Below are 12,198 nucleotides of genomic sequence, written 5' to 3' on the forward strand. Positions count from 1 at the left end.
CTGTATAACATTTTACCTATACCCTTAACTTTTTTCGAATTTTTTTTGAGAGAAATTAAATCGCGAAGGGCAAGTTTTGAATTGATCCATATGCTAAGACTTCTTCCACTGTTACTTAATTTTTTTAGTCAGTTTATCGAAAAAATTAAATTTATTATTGACTTCGCCTAATGTAATTTTGTCACATGGCACCCTGTATAATATTTCAATAAGATGGTGCACCACCTCATAACTGGAGAATAGTTACGGAAATGTTAAGTGCTCATTTTCGAGAAAATTGTACATAACTCTCGCCAAGAAAGATTGCCGGTCACGGAACACTTGATCCCGATCTACAATCTCTGTTTCTCGTAAGGTGCTAGCGACTTCCGGGATAGTATCGTGTCAATCTTGTTGACCGAAAAGACTTTTTGTTCAACATTAACACGATCCTATTCCAGAAGTCGCTCGCATCTTAATAAAAATAAAGATTGTAAAACGACACAAGGTGTACTGTGACCGGCAATCTTTCCTGGCGAGAGTTATAGGTACCAATGGACCAGTAAGCCACCACGTTCTCCTGACTTAACATTGCTTGATTTCTCCTTCTGAGGACATAATATAAAGAACATTTTATATAAGAAAAATAATAGTTATAGCGTTGAGTGAAGGAATCGAGGTAGAGGCGCAACGCCTATATGTTAAATCATCGTGAAAGTAGAGTCTGAGATTTATACGGAGCTAGTTGAATCTCAGACCTTGGCGGCAGGTTTCCAGTCAGCTTTCCAGATCCGAAATACATTATTTTGCATTGTATTGAGATTGAAGGAACGGAAATCTAAAAATCGAAAAATGCAATTTTTTCCCGTAACTAAACAACAAACGAAAGAGAGGATGGCGTGCCAATTTTCATAGCTTTACTCAAAAGTGCGAACCTTTTTTCTAATCTCCCATTATAAATAGTCATGATCGAGGTCATGGTGGACTCATGAAATTGGAAACTGATTTTATATACAATCCAATTTTCATAGGTTCATAAACAATAAAAACGAATTTGCGTAGCAGTTGATATCTCTAAGAAGTCACAGATTGTTTAATCCCTGATTTAATAATAATAAATAAATGGTTATTACTATACCAAATGAACGGAATGATCTGGTACCTACCGCAAGTGACATAATAATAAGGTCGGAACGGCCTCCTTGCATTGATCGGCGAAAATAAATCCTGAAGCTGCAGATTAGAACCTTTCCACCGTAAAAATCCTCCAGCGAAATCAAAAGTTATAGGGTGCAGTTTTTGGAAAGGTTAATCCTTGCTGAGAATCTTTGTCATTAACGTGCTGCGAACCCTTTTTTTATTCACAGAAAGGGAGAAATTTGTTAACTATAAATAAGACGTTTTTTCACTTGCCGAATTTTTGGGATACACCTGAAAATGAACTAACTCGTGCATGATTAGTTGAGAAAAAATCTTTCGATTGGTGTCACTATAAACCCTCTAAGTTACATGTTAATTCCCTATGTTCGGTTTTGAAATATTCACCAGGTATAATTGGCGTTAATACAATTTGAAAGGCTTAACGGGTATAATTTTGGACTAAATCTTGGAAGCCGTAATCTACAATATTTATTGGATTATTTTACCAAAAGCCACAAGTTGTATTATCGCACTTACTAAATTAAATCTTGAAACGCACCGTCTTCTTTTGAGAGGATCAATTTCAAATAGTAAACAAAGTCTAGCCGTCAACATTTATGGTTGAGTACAAGACTAATATGTGCACCAGTCCAGACTTTCAAAAGCTGCTGTAGCTCAATATTACTTCGAAGACATTTTTTATAGTCTAGATCTGGTACCCAGTGCCATTTTTTGTTCCCGAATCTCAAGACACTTACGGGTGACAAACTTTTGGGACAATGATGAACTTATAGCAGCTGTTGTGGGCCATTTTACAGAAAAACCAAATGAATATTTTTATAATGGATTAAAAATGTTGGTGTTATATATTGCAAAAAATGTTTATTGTTGCTCCAGTCTTTTGTTTTCATGCCTACTCCGGGAATCTAAAAATGAACCCTCGTATGTGAACAAATGTCGAATAATCCGATTTAAAAAAATTCCCCCATAGAATAGATCATGTCCGCCGATGCTACTAATAAATATACTCATAAAGGGAAAAGTGTCGTATTTATACGTTCTCTTCAAAGACCAACTGGCAGACAGACGATAACCTTGCGTAGACAAATTTGCACGTTATTCCCTCGACTAGTTTGGTTGGTTAGCTTTCAGACACTTTGCACTTTATCGGTTACCTTCCAAGTGTAAATATTAATATACTATCTCTATCTCTCCTTGTATACGTTCATTATCAATCTGCTTCTAAATGAAGTCAATTAACATGACCGTTTTTGAGATTATCATAGTCTACTTAAAAAACTAATAGTCAGTCTTAATCTTTGATTAATTTCCTTCGTAAAATTTAATTAGAAAATTTAATTGTAAAAGTAAATTACCATGAAAAAATGATACAATGTTATCTATGTTTGCTAGAACTACATTAGACACTCGCTTTCGGTACAGTAGATGAAAGAAAATTTACGTAGGATTTTAAGGCTGAAAAAGGAAAGTAATGTACCTACATGGATTAATATACAGTGTGTCCAGACTGAGATACTCACTATTGCGGTCTTAGATCTTCAAAGAGCTAGAAAAAAGAATAAATTATGTAACGGATGTTACATATTTACCTTTTCTCCTACTTCTTCTGATTGGTTAAATTGGTAGTGGTCCTTGTGATGTAATTAGATTAATATGCCTCGGCTGCTCGTCGGTTGATAACCTTCTTCTGGCCTCAAGGGTAAGGGATGAAGGATAAATAATAGCTCTTATTGTTCTTAAAATCCCAAAGTATCGCCGCGGAGACGATTCGCTTGCAAAGTGACGGTTTGAATCCCCAAGACAACTGGCACAGATTCGGCGTCTGGTGCTGCCTTTCGAATGCTTTTCACTTATATTTACATGTACCCCCACTTTATCTACCGCCCTCGTAAGTGCTTATCCGTACTATGACGAAGCGTTTACAAACCCAGCTCGCTCTAAGTCAAGCTTTTTGCCATTTCAACTTCGGTACTGAATAGACGTATTTAAACGAACTCTCCTTGCTGTTCTTTTCATCACCTCATTCCGGATATACATACGTAAAGCAGTATTTATGATCCTATTCTATTTACGTATGAAACAAAATTGCATTTTTAACTGCGATTATTGCTTTTAATTGCTAATTCCCTTTTAGAAAAATAAGAATTATGACCGGAGAAGATTAATACTTTTTTGCAAAATGTCTGCGTTTATTTTTAAACTCGGACAATACTCGTCGAAGGTGGCGTTTCATCCAGAACACCCTCAAAGGTGACGTTGAATAGAGGTTGTATCGATCATTCCATGAAACAAAATTGTGTGGAGCTTTTAATTTGTAAAGCTCACCATTATTTGTCAGCAGGAAACAGAGTTAATGTTGGAAAGTGGAAACAAATAAAATTGTTTCAGCTTTGTATAACAAGAGCTAACGATACGTAGCTTCAATTTTGCGTTGAGTCGGGATTATGGAAGCATAAACATGCCATGCTCTGTAAATCATTCCGTAGCACATATTTTTATCAAATTGTACGAAGGTAAACCCCTCCGAATTCTGTATTTCAGCACCTCATATTTTAATGGCGCGGAGTAACTTTGCATCTGGTTTATGTCTACGAATGATAGATCGCGCTAAATATACTTGTCACAACTTTTACCGCTACCCCTAAATAAAACAATTTTTCTTTGAATTTTGAGAGGACTGAAAATGGGCCATCAATCACATATCTGAACGAAGCTGAAAACTTTTCCAGCAATTTGCAACAGAAATAAATTTTATGCTGCCAGGAACGTAAGAGTCATAAAATGAATATCTTGCAAATCTACATCAATTGATTTTTTCTTTCTCTTTTTGATGTAACGTTGTTATTTACGCACTTCTACTCGCGAGTTATTTATATCGCAAATCCATTAGTGTAAAGGGCCGAGAGAAAGAGCCTTTCAGGGGAATGTGTCTGGTGTGTAGCGGAACCAGTAGCAATTGTTTTTTTGGGTTTGAGAAACCTGTTACTTGTTGAAAATGTTTTATTCATAAAGTTTTTGCGATCGTATGTCAGTGGACCCGCTTAAACTTGAGGTTTCGAGTCACTTGCTTCTTAGGACGTGTCTTTGCTTTTCGTAAAAGCGCTCTCGTTCGGCCCTAAAAAGTAGGACGCAATCACTCGTGTATGATCGATATTATACGTGTTCACATTTAATCAGCTTTGATCAAATTTCCTTTAGTTCAATCAGGGAGCAAGTCACATTATTTACGAGTGACTGTATTTGCATAACCGTCACGTTCGATAACGGCGATGCTCGCTAAATCGAATGTGGATGCCATTTTAACAAGTACTCGGTCGTTTTTCCTTTTGTATAGTACACTATTAATTTTACGCACGTATTCGGTGCTCGCGTATTACAGTTCCTGAGAGGGTCTTTAATTCTACTAACTGCCTCGAAGTAGAACTTTACTCGTGTAAGGCTTTGGAATATAACTTTTGTTATTGTTACAGGTGAAGGCGTCATGAGCTGAAAAAATGAATCGTAGCGCTCTCGCCTGCTTCCTCCTGGTGTTAGCGCTCGCCCAGGAAAGTTTCGAAAATTCGACATCTCAACCGCCATCAGGTATCGACTTTAGGTTCCGAAAATCGTCATACAATGTTAGCATACCAGAAAATAGCGTCGCCAAAGTGTACGCAATTCCGGCACCTGGCGAAGAACGTATCGGCATATACGTTCCTCAAAATTCGTTTACGGACGTTAGATATAAGATAGTAGGAAGTGCGCGCGAAAAATTTTTTAAGGCTGAAGATAAACTCGTAGGTGATTTTTGTTTTTTATTTATACGAACACGGACAGGTAATAGTGATGTGCTTAATCGCGAGAGAAAGGACAAGTATATTTTGGAAATACGCGCAACCGCCACGAAAAGAGACGGAAAACAGAAGATTACGCTCGAAACCGAGACGTCGATAATCGTCACGGTTTTAGATACGAACGATTTAACACCACTTTTTTACCCGACCGAATATAACGCGACGGTTTACGAGGATACGCCGATTCACCAGAGTATCCTGAAGGTAACCGCCGAGGATGCCGACTTGGGCCGTAACGGTGAAATTTACTATAGTTTTTTAGACAATACCGATCAGTTCGCCATACATCCAATGACCGGAGTGATCACGCTAACGCGCCCGTTACGGTATAACGAGGGATCGTATTACGAATTAACCGTGCTCGGTCAAGATCGTGGACCGATTCGTCCTAGTTCGAACTCCGTAAGTCAAGCGAAGGTACGCATTCGTGTGAAAAAGGTGAATCTCCACAAACCCGAAATACACGTTCGTCGCCATAGTAAAATCGTGGAAAACTCGAACGCCGACATATACGCGATTATCAACGTTTCCGACAAGGACACCGGAATACACGGCGAGATTAAATCGCTGGAGATTGTTAGCGGGGACCCCGATGGCCATTTTCGCATTCGGCCCACCAAGCAAAAGGGGGAGTACAATATCGAGGTACTAAAACTGCTGGACCGAGAGAAAACTCCGCAAGGTTACACGTTGCAGCTACGCGCCGTGGACCGAGGTATTCCTCCTCTCCAAAGCTATAAGTCGGTTCCGGTCCACCTCGCCGATCTCAACGACAACGCGCCCGTGTTCAACAAGGAAATCTACGAGGTGAAGGTGCCCGAAACCGCACCCGTTAACACCCCCCTTATAAGACTGAAAGTCACCGACGCAGACGAGGGCAAGAACGCGCAGGTGTTTCTGGAGATTGTCGGTGGAAACGAAGCCGACGAGTTTCACATCAATCCAGAAACTGGGATGCTGTACACTGCGGTTCCTTTGGACGCCGAAACTAAGGCTTTCTATAGTCTGACCGTCTCCGCAATCGACCAGGGGAACGCGGGGACTCGCAAGCAATCGTCGGCCAAAGTGAAAATCTACGTCGTGGACACTAATGACAATGACCCAATTTTTGATAAGTCCGAGATGACCGTGTGGGTGGACGAAAACATGCCGGCGGGTACTCCAGTGACGACCGTGCACGCCAAAGATAAAGACTCGGGGGAAAACGCTTACATCTCGTATTTGATCGCAAATTTAGTTAAGGTGCCTTTTGAAATCGATCATTTTTCGGGAGTCGTGAAGACCACGATGCTGTTGGATTATGAGAGCATGCGTCGAGAGTACATTTTGAGACTGAGGGCGTCGGACTGGGGGTTACCGTATCGTAGACAGACGGAGATGCAGCTGACAATCAAAGTGAGAGGCGTCAACGACAATAGGCCGCAATTCGAAAAGGTGGACTGCACTGGTTACATACCGAGGTACGTCCCCATTGGTTCCGAAATCATCACATTGTCCGCCATCGATTTTGATGCCGGAAACATTATCAGCTACCAGATAGTTTCCGGTAACGAAGATGAGTGTTTTAATATTGACGCAACTTCTGGCACACTCACCGTGAGCTGCGATTTGAACGAGCAAAAGGTGAACGAGCGGGAGATTAACGTAACCGCGACCGACGGAACCCACTTCGCCGATGTAGCGAGGGTACACTTTAAATTGGTGAACGTGAAGAAGAATTTGGGCACACGTACCGGTCTCCTAACGGACGAAGCTGGTGCTTTCGAGTGCAAGGAAACTGGAGTGGCCCGAAGACTGACAGAAGTTCTAGCCGCCGCCGAAAACAACAACAAACCACACGCTCAGGAAGAGTTCGCGATGATGCCAACAAGATACGGCCAAAACGTTCACGCCCCCGAATACATCGACTTCCCCGTCGAAATTAAGGTCAACGAATCCGTCGCCCTCGGAACGACGCTGGTAAAACTAAAGGCGCGCGATCGCGACCTCGGCTACAACGGCAAACTGATCTACGGAATCTCCGGAGGTGACGAGCACTCCGTCTTTTGCCTCGATATGGAAACGGGCGAATTGAAAGTAATTGGGTACTTGGACCGTGAAAGGGAATCCGAGTATTTCCTAAACGTAACCGTTTACGATTTGGGAAAGCCACAAAAATCCGCGTCTCGTTTATTACCAATTACCGTCCTCGATGTTAACGATAACGCCCCAAAATTCGAAAAGGCGCTCGCCAGCTTTCGCGTTACCGAAAACGCGATCAACGGAACGGTGATCTTTAAAGTGAACGCCACGGACGCGGATGCCGGCGACAACGCGAAAATAACCTACACTTTAGTTACGGAAACTCGCGATTTTTCTGTCGATAAAGTTACCGGCGCCTTAACGGTTTCGAACAATTTAGATAGAGAACGACAGGATTTATATGAGCTAAGAATTCGGGCAACTGACGGAGGCGGAAAAGGTCCAGATAATCCGCCATTGTACTCCGAAGCTTTAGTTAGAATATCAATAGACGATATCAATGATAACGCGCCGAAATTTGGTTTGTCCAGTTATAACGTAAAGATACGCGAGGACATACCGAAAGGTAGCGTTGTTGCGGTCGTTACCGCTTCCGATCCGGATCTGGGACCCGAAGGCGAAATCGTTTACACTTTGGAAGATAGTGATAGTGATGGAACGTTCAAAATTGATATTGTATCGGGCACGATCCGCACCACTAAATCGTTGGACTTCGAAGAGCGACAGGTGCATAGTTTAATAGTGTTCGCAAATGATCGTGGAAATCCTTCGTTGTCGTCCGAAACGTCGGTGGTGATAAACGTTGTCGATGTGAACGAAAACTTGTACGCTCCCGTATTTAGCGATTTTGTGATATCCGCGTCGGTTTTGGAAAATCAGAAAGTCGGAACTGTTGTGATGCAAGTTAACGCGACCGATCACGATCCGCCAGGGGAGGATAGCCGAATCGAGTATTCTATCAGAGGAGGAGACGGTATTGGCATTTTTTCCATCGATAATAAAGGTAAGTTTATCTTTGTAAATATTTCGTCAATGGTGACCGTTGGAAAATAGCCTTGCTGTCGAAAATGCACGGATTAATTGTCTTTAAATTCCCTACCGTATACAAAATTTTATTTATCGCACAAGACGCGGGCCAATGACGTCACTCAATTTTAAGGAACTTGGATTTAACCAGCGGTTACATTTAGCGATCCGAAAAAAACTCCTTTGTTTATCACAACGAGTTTTAATATCACTTTATTTACTCGCGTTTCTCAGGTTCAGAATTGTCTATTCGCGTAGTTTTTATCCCTCGAAAATAACCACTCGCGAAATAAGGTGCGAATTAATAGCAATGTACACGTTGTTATCGCTTTTAATTCTAGACATACTTCCGTTCACGTTCGCTATGAAGCGGTGTATTGTAATTTTTCCTATGTTTAACAAAATACAAATTCAAAACTCAATGTTTGAAACTGCAACGTGACCACCTGTTAAGAAAGCTCTAGTTTTCATTAATTTTTTTTAATTTGCACCGAATTTGTACTAAATTTAATTACTATATGAGAGAGACGTATGGTTTTAGAATTGTATTTGTATTTTTCAAAATTTCAAATTGTCTCTTGTAATACAAGCGCCAGAGGTTATAATTCCTGGTGGTTTAAAACATGTATTTCCTTAAATAAGTGGCGGGGGTTCATTTTTTAACTTCCCTTACTAACGTGCTGGTGGTGAAAAGACTTATGCCTGTTCAAAAAATGTGACACGGCGTTATCGATTTTATGTAAGTTTTGAAAATTGAAAAACTGTTAATTTTGGAGGCATCGTAAATTTTTTGCCATATGGGAAGAGGTTAAATTCAGGTTAATTTTCTGCGTAAGAGAAGAGGAGAATATATAAAATATATTACGCACACAACCAGGCGATCTCAGGGAAACCTTCTTCGGGACAAAAACCCTGGCATAGCTCTCAGGAATAAATGAACTAAATCAACTACGGCAACAAAATGCAAGAGAGAATACGCACATGAAACATCTCAAATTGTACGATTTGTACGACGAAAGCAAAAGAAAATCCATAAAACATTTCAATTTGTGTAACAATAAAAATCCGGTCACGAATTTCAAGATTCTAGGAACGTAATATTTTCTTCCAAAAACATCAACGTCCATCGTCCAGCTGGTTGTTGAACTTTCGCCTAACTTGTTCGCCGATCTTCCTGTTTTCGTCCTGGTAAAAATAAAATAACAACCTTCTCTTTGGGCAAACGTAACACAATGGTAGAGCGTTGGGTTATAAATCCGGAGGTAGGGTGTTCGAATCTGGATTGAGGTGAATTTTTCATCTGCGGCAGAGATGGAAATTACCTTAGACCAGTTTCGAGCATTCTACCGGCTACGCCGAATTAGGTTTTCCTGCAGTTTTCCTAATTCGTAAGGTAAATATCAGAGTAGTATAGAACAACTTAAGACCTTCTTCAGAGGCACCTCTAAAAAGCATTATGCGGGTCACTCTGTAATTGGGCGCAAGCCTGTTGAGGGCCCAGAACAAGAGAGGGATAATAAATAAATAAATAAGCACACTCGGGGTTCTGGTACACCAGCTTAGCAAAAATAAAGAAAAAAGGAAAATGTAGTAATAGTATGTAAACCGGATAGCGACTTAGTTCTTAATTACTTTAAGAAGAGAAAATACCAAAAGAGAGAAACAAGGCAGACTAGAGATCCTTGTTCTGGTCTTGATAAGCTAAATAAACAAAATACTTGATAGGGATAGAACATAAACAATAATTGACGTCACAATCGAGGATGGTTTAATGAATGATCTCAAAAATATTACAAGTCACTGTAATATATAGATCTGCTATGCCAATATTTGAATTTAAATTGATTTTTAGTATGAAGAGGATCAACACGTAGTCGGAGAAAATATTAATATCAAAACGCTTTTGCAGTTGTTTACTTCTTCTTGGTAAATCCGATGGCATTTTTGGGTGCCACAACTTTTGGCGTAGAATATCGTACTGAGACTTACGGAAGAAGTTATGAAACTAAAGGACTTTTTATCGGTTAAAATAATGAAAACGATAGCAACAGTTGTCAAATTTGACGTGTCGCAATGTAAACGTAAACTACCACAATTTGAATTGACTGGTAACCTGAAAACAAAAAAAAACCTTTTCACTATAGATTTTTGGTTTTGCTTTTCAAATAACGCCCCCCTCACGAACCAACATTATTTGAAGTGCATTGTTCAATCTAATATAATTCCAATGTTCATTGTGGTTTAAAATGGTTTTTCTTATTTTGTTATTACGTTGGCATTAGAATATTCCCCAATTACAGAACCGTTATTCTCAAACAAATACTAAAAGAGAAACCTGGTTTAGGCGCTGAAGTTTAAACTAATATAATTAACACGACAATCATTGACAACATAGGCATAGATTTTATCATAAAACACTTCAGGAGTTATTCTAATTAGTGGGAAACATCAAGATAAACAATAGGTTTGAGTAACGAGACGAGTAATATCACATAAGACAGGAGCTTTGCTGTACAGTCGTGAAACTGCTTAATACAATCATCACCAGTCAGATACAGATACATACACTTGTATAATACTGAACCTTAACAAAGCGATCACGAAACAGAACGGGTTTAAGCGCTATTGTGTCAGAAGAAGTAATTAATCAATGATTACTTTGCACCTCCTCCTCCTCCAATTTTCGACCAAAGAAAGCATCTTGGGCAAATTAGAATTTCCGGCGCATCGTAAAAGTTCCGAGTCATCCCAATGTCGTTAGGTTCCGAACGAAAATTCGCTGAAAACGCTTAAAAAGTTTCAGTAACATATCGATATCGTTCCCCATTTTGATTATTCTTCTTGCATGTTGCCTACCGCCTTACGTGTACACTTGGGGCGGTTCCATGAACATTTGAGAATTTCCGTTGCGGTTCCAACATCGCTTTCAAGCTCTATGCATGCGGGATCTAATAAACCCGAAATGCCGACGCCCGTCGTCGCCGCCGACGCTTTTGCATTGTAAATTTCCTTCCGAGGTTTATTACTACACAGTTGTCGATATTTATGCGTGTAAGGGATGTATTTGTTAATTTTTGGACGGCTAAGGAATTAATTTCGCGTTAGGGAAATTTCAAACTTCTTACTTTGCCAACTTTGAAATTTGGGTAATGCTCCCCGCGGGGTTGTATGTTATTTAAGCCCGTATTTAGCTTTGTTAAACTTGCGTAATTAATATTAATGAAGACAATTTTAATTTCATAACCTTTTTCGTCTTTTTTCACCGCAATCCTAAAGGGTGGTGCTAACAGCCAACGGGGTAAAGGTTGAAAGATTTAGTGTTGATGTAAGTTGGCTGCCTGGCTGGCTTTAGCCGATATCTATCTCCTTAAGAGGAAATGCACTTTCAGCGTTATTTCAGAGGTTGTAGTTAGTTGTAGTAGAAGTAGGCTTTGGGGATTTAGGGGAAGATTTATGGTGTCGATTATGCACTTCAAAACTGTACTTGATGCAGATGCGCGTCGTTCATTTTCTGTTACCGCTGCAGTGTTTCTGTTTTAGACTTCGAATGTTTTGTAAGGGATCATTAATAAGAACCATATGTATAATTTATACGCTTGAATTTCGTAGTAGCTAATTTAAATGGCGCGTTATGCAATTATGGTGATTTACTTTAACATTTACCACGCGCGATAAATCAATCGGGTCTCGTTTTACATTCATGGCACGATTAAGTAGCATATACGCTAAAGGAACAACAATTTTCCTAGTTTAGAATCATCAATGACATTTTGTTCTATTACACTTTTATGTAGTGTTAAGTTCCCATCGGAATTTCTGCTCCATATTTCTATCTACAAAAAAAGAAAAACTTCGTTCGATAGATAATTAAAATCTGCTGGAGATGAAGCGAAATTGTGTTTCAGAACTTTATGTTGTAGGTTTAAAAGTATAGAACCTCAAGAATTACAAAAGTTAAAGTTGCATAATTTATTAATTATATTCAAATTAATTGTTTTTGTTGTTTTAACATTTAGTTTAGACAAGATAACTGATGCATTTAAGAAATTAGTGGACAAATGTAGGTACCAAGAAACCGGGACGAACACAAAGACTGGTAGGGTGTTTTTCTTTAGTTCCCTTTATTAAATCTCCAGTTATTATCAATACTTTACTTCCATTAACGGTTTCAATTTAA

General features: G+C 39.5%; 1 protein-coding gene across 1 annotated transcript in view; it reads left to right on the plus strand.

Annotated features, from left to right (window-relative positions):
• The window catches only part of LOC116166355 (fat-like cadherin-related tumor suppressor homolog), a 288,265-nt gene that overhangs the window by 210,920 nt on the left and 65,147 nt on the right, over positions 1–12,198 (plus strand). Inside the window, exon 5 of the mRNA XM_031481312.1 lies at positions 4,611–7,998. Within this exon, the coding sequence (XP_031337172.1) occupies positions 4,635–7,998 (3,364 nt within the window). The 5' untranslated portion in view covers positions 4,611–4,634. The remainder of the gene's footprint in view (positions 1–4,610; positions 7,999–12,198) is intronic.

This window comes from Photinus pyralis, unplaced genomic scaffold (genome assembly GCF_008802855.1).
Source record: "Photinus pyralis isolate 1611_PpyrPB1 unplaced genomic scaffold, Ppyr1.3 Ppyr1.4_LG3b, whole genome shotgun sequence".
Lineage (NCBI taxonomy): Eukaryota > Metazoa > Arthropoda > Insecta > Coleoptera > Lampyridae > Photinus > Photinus pyralis.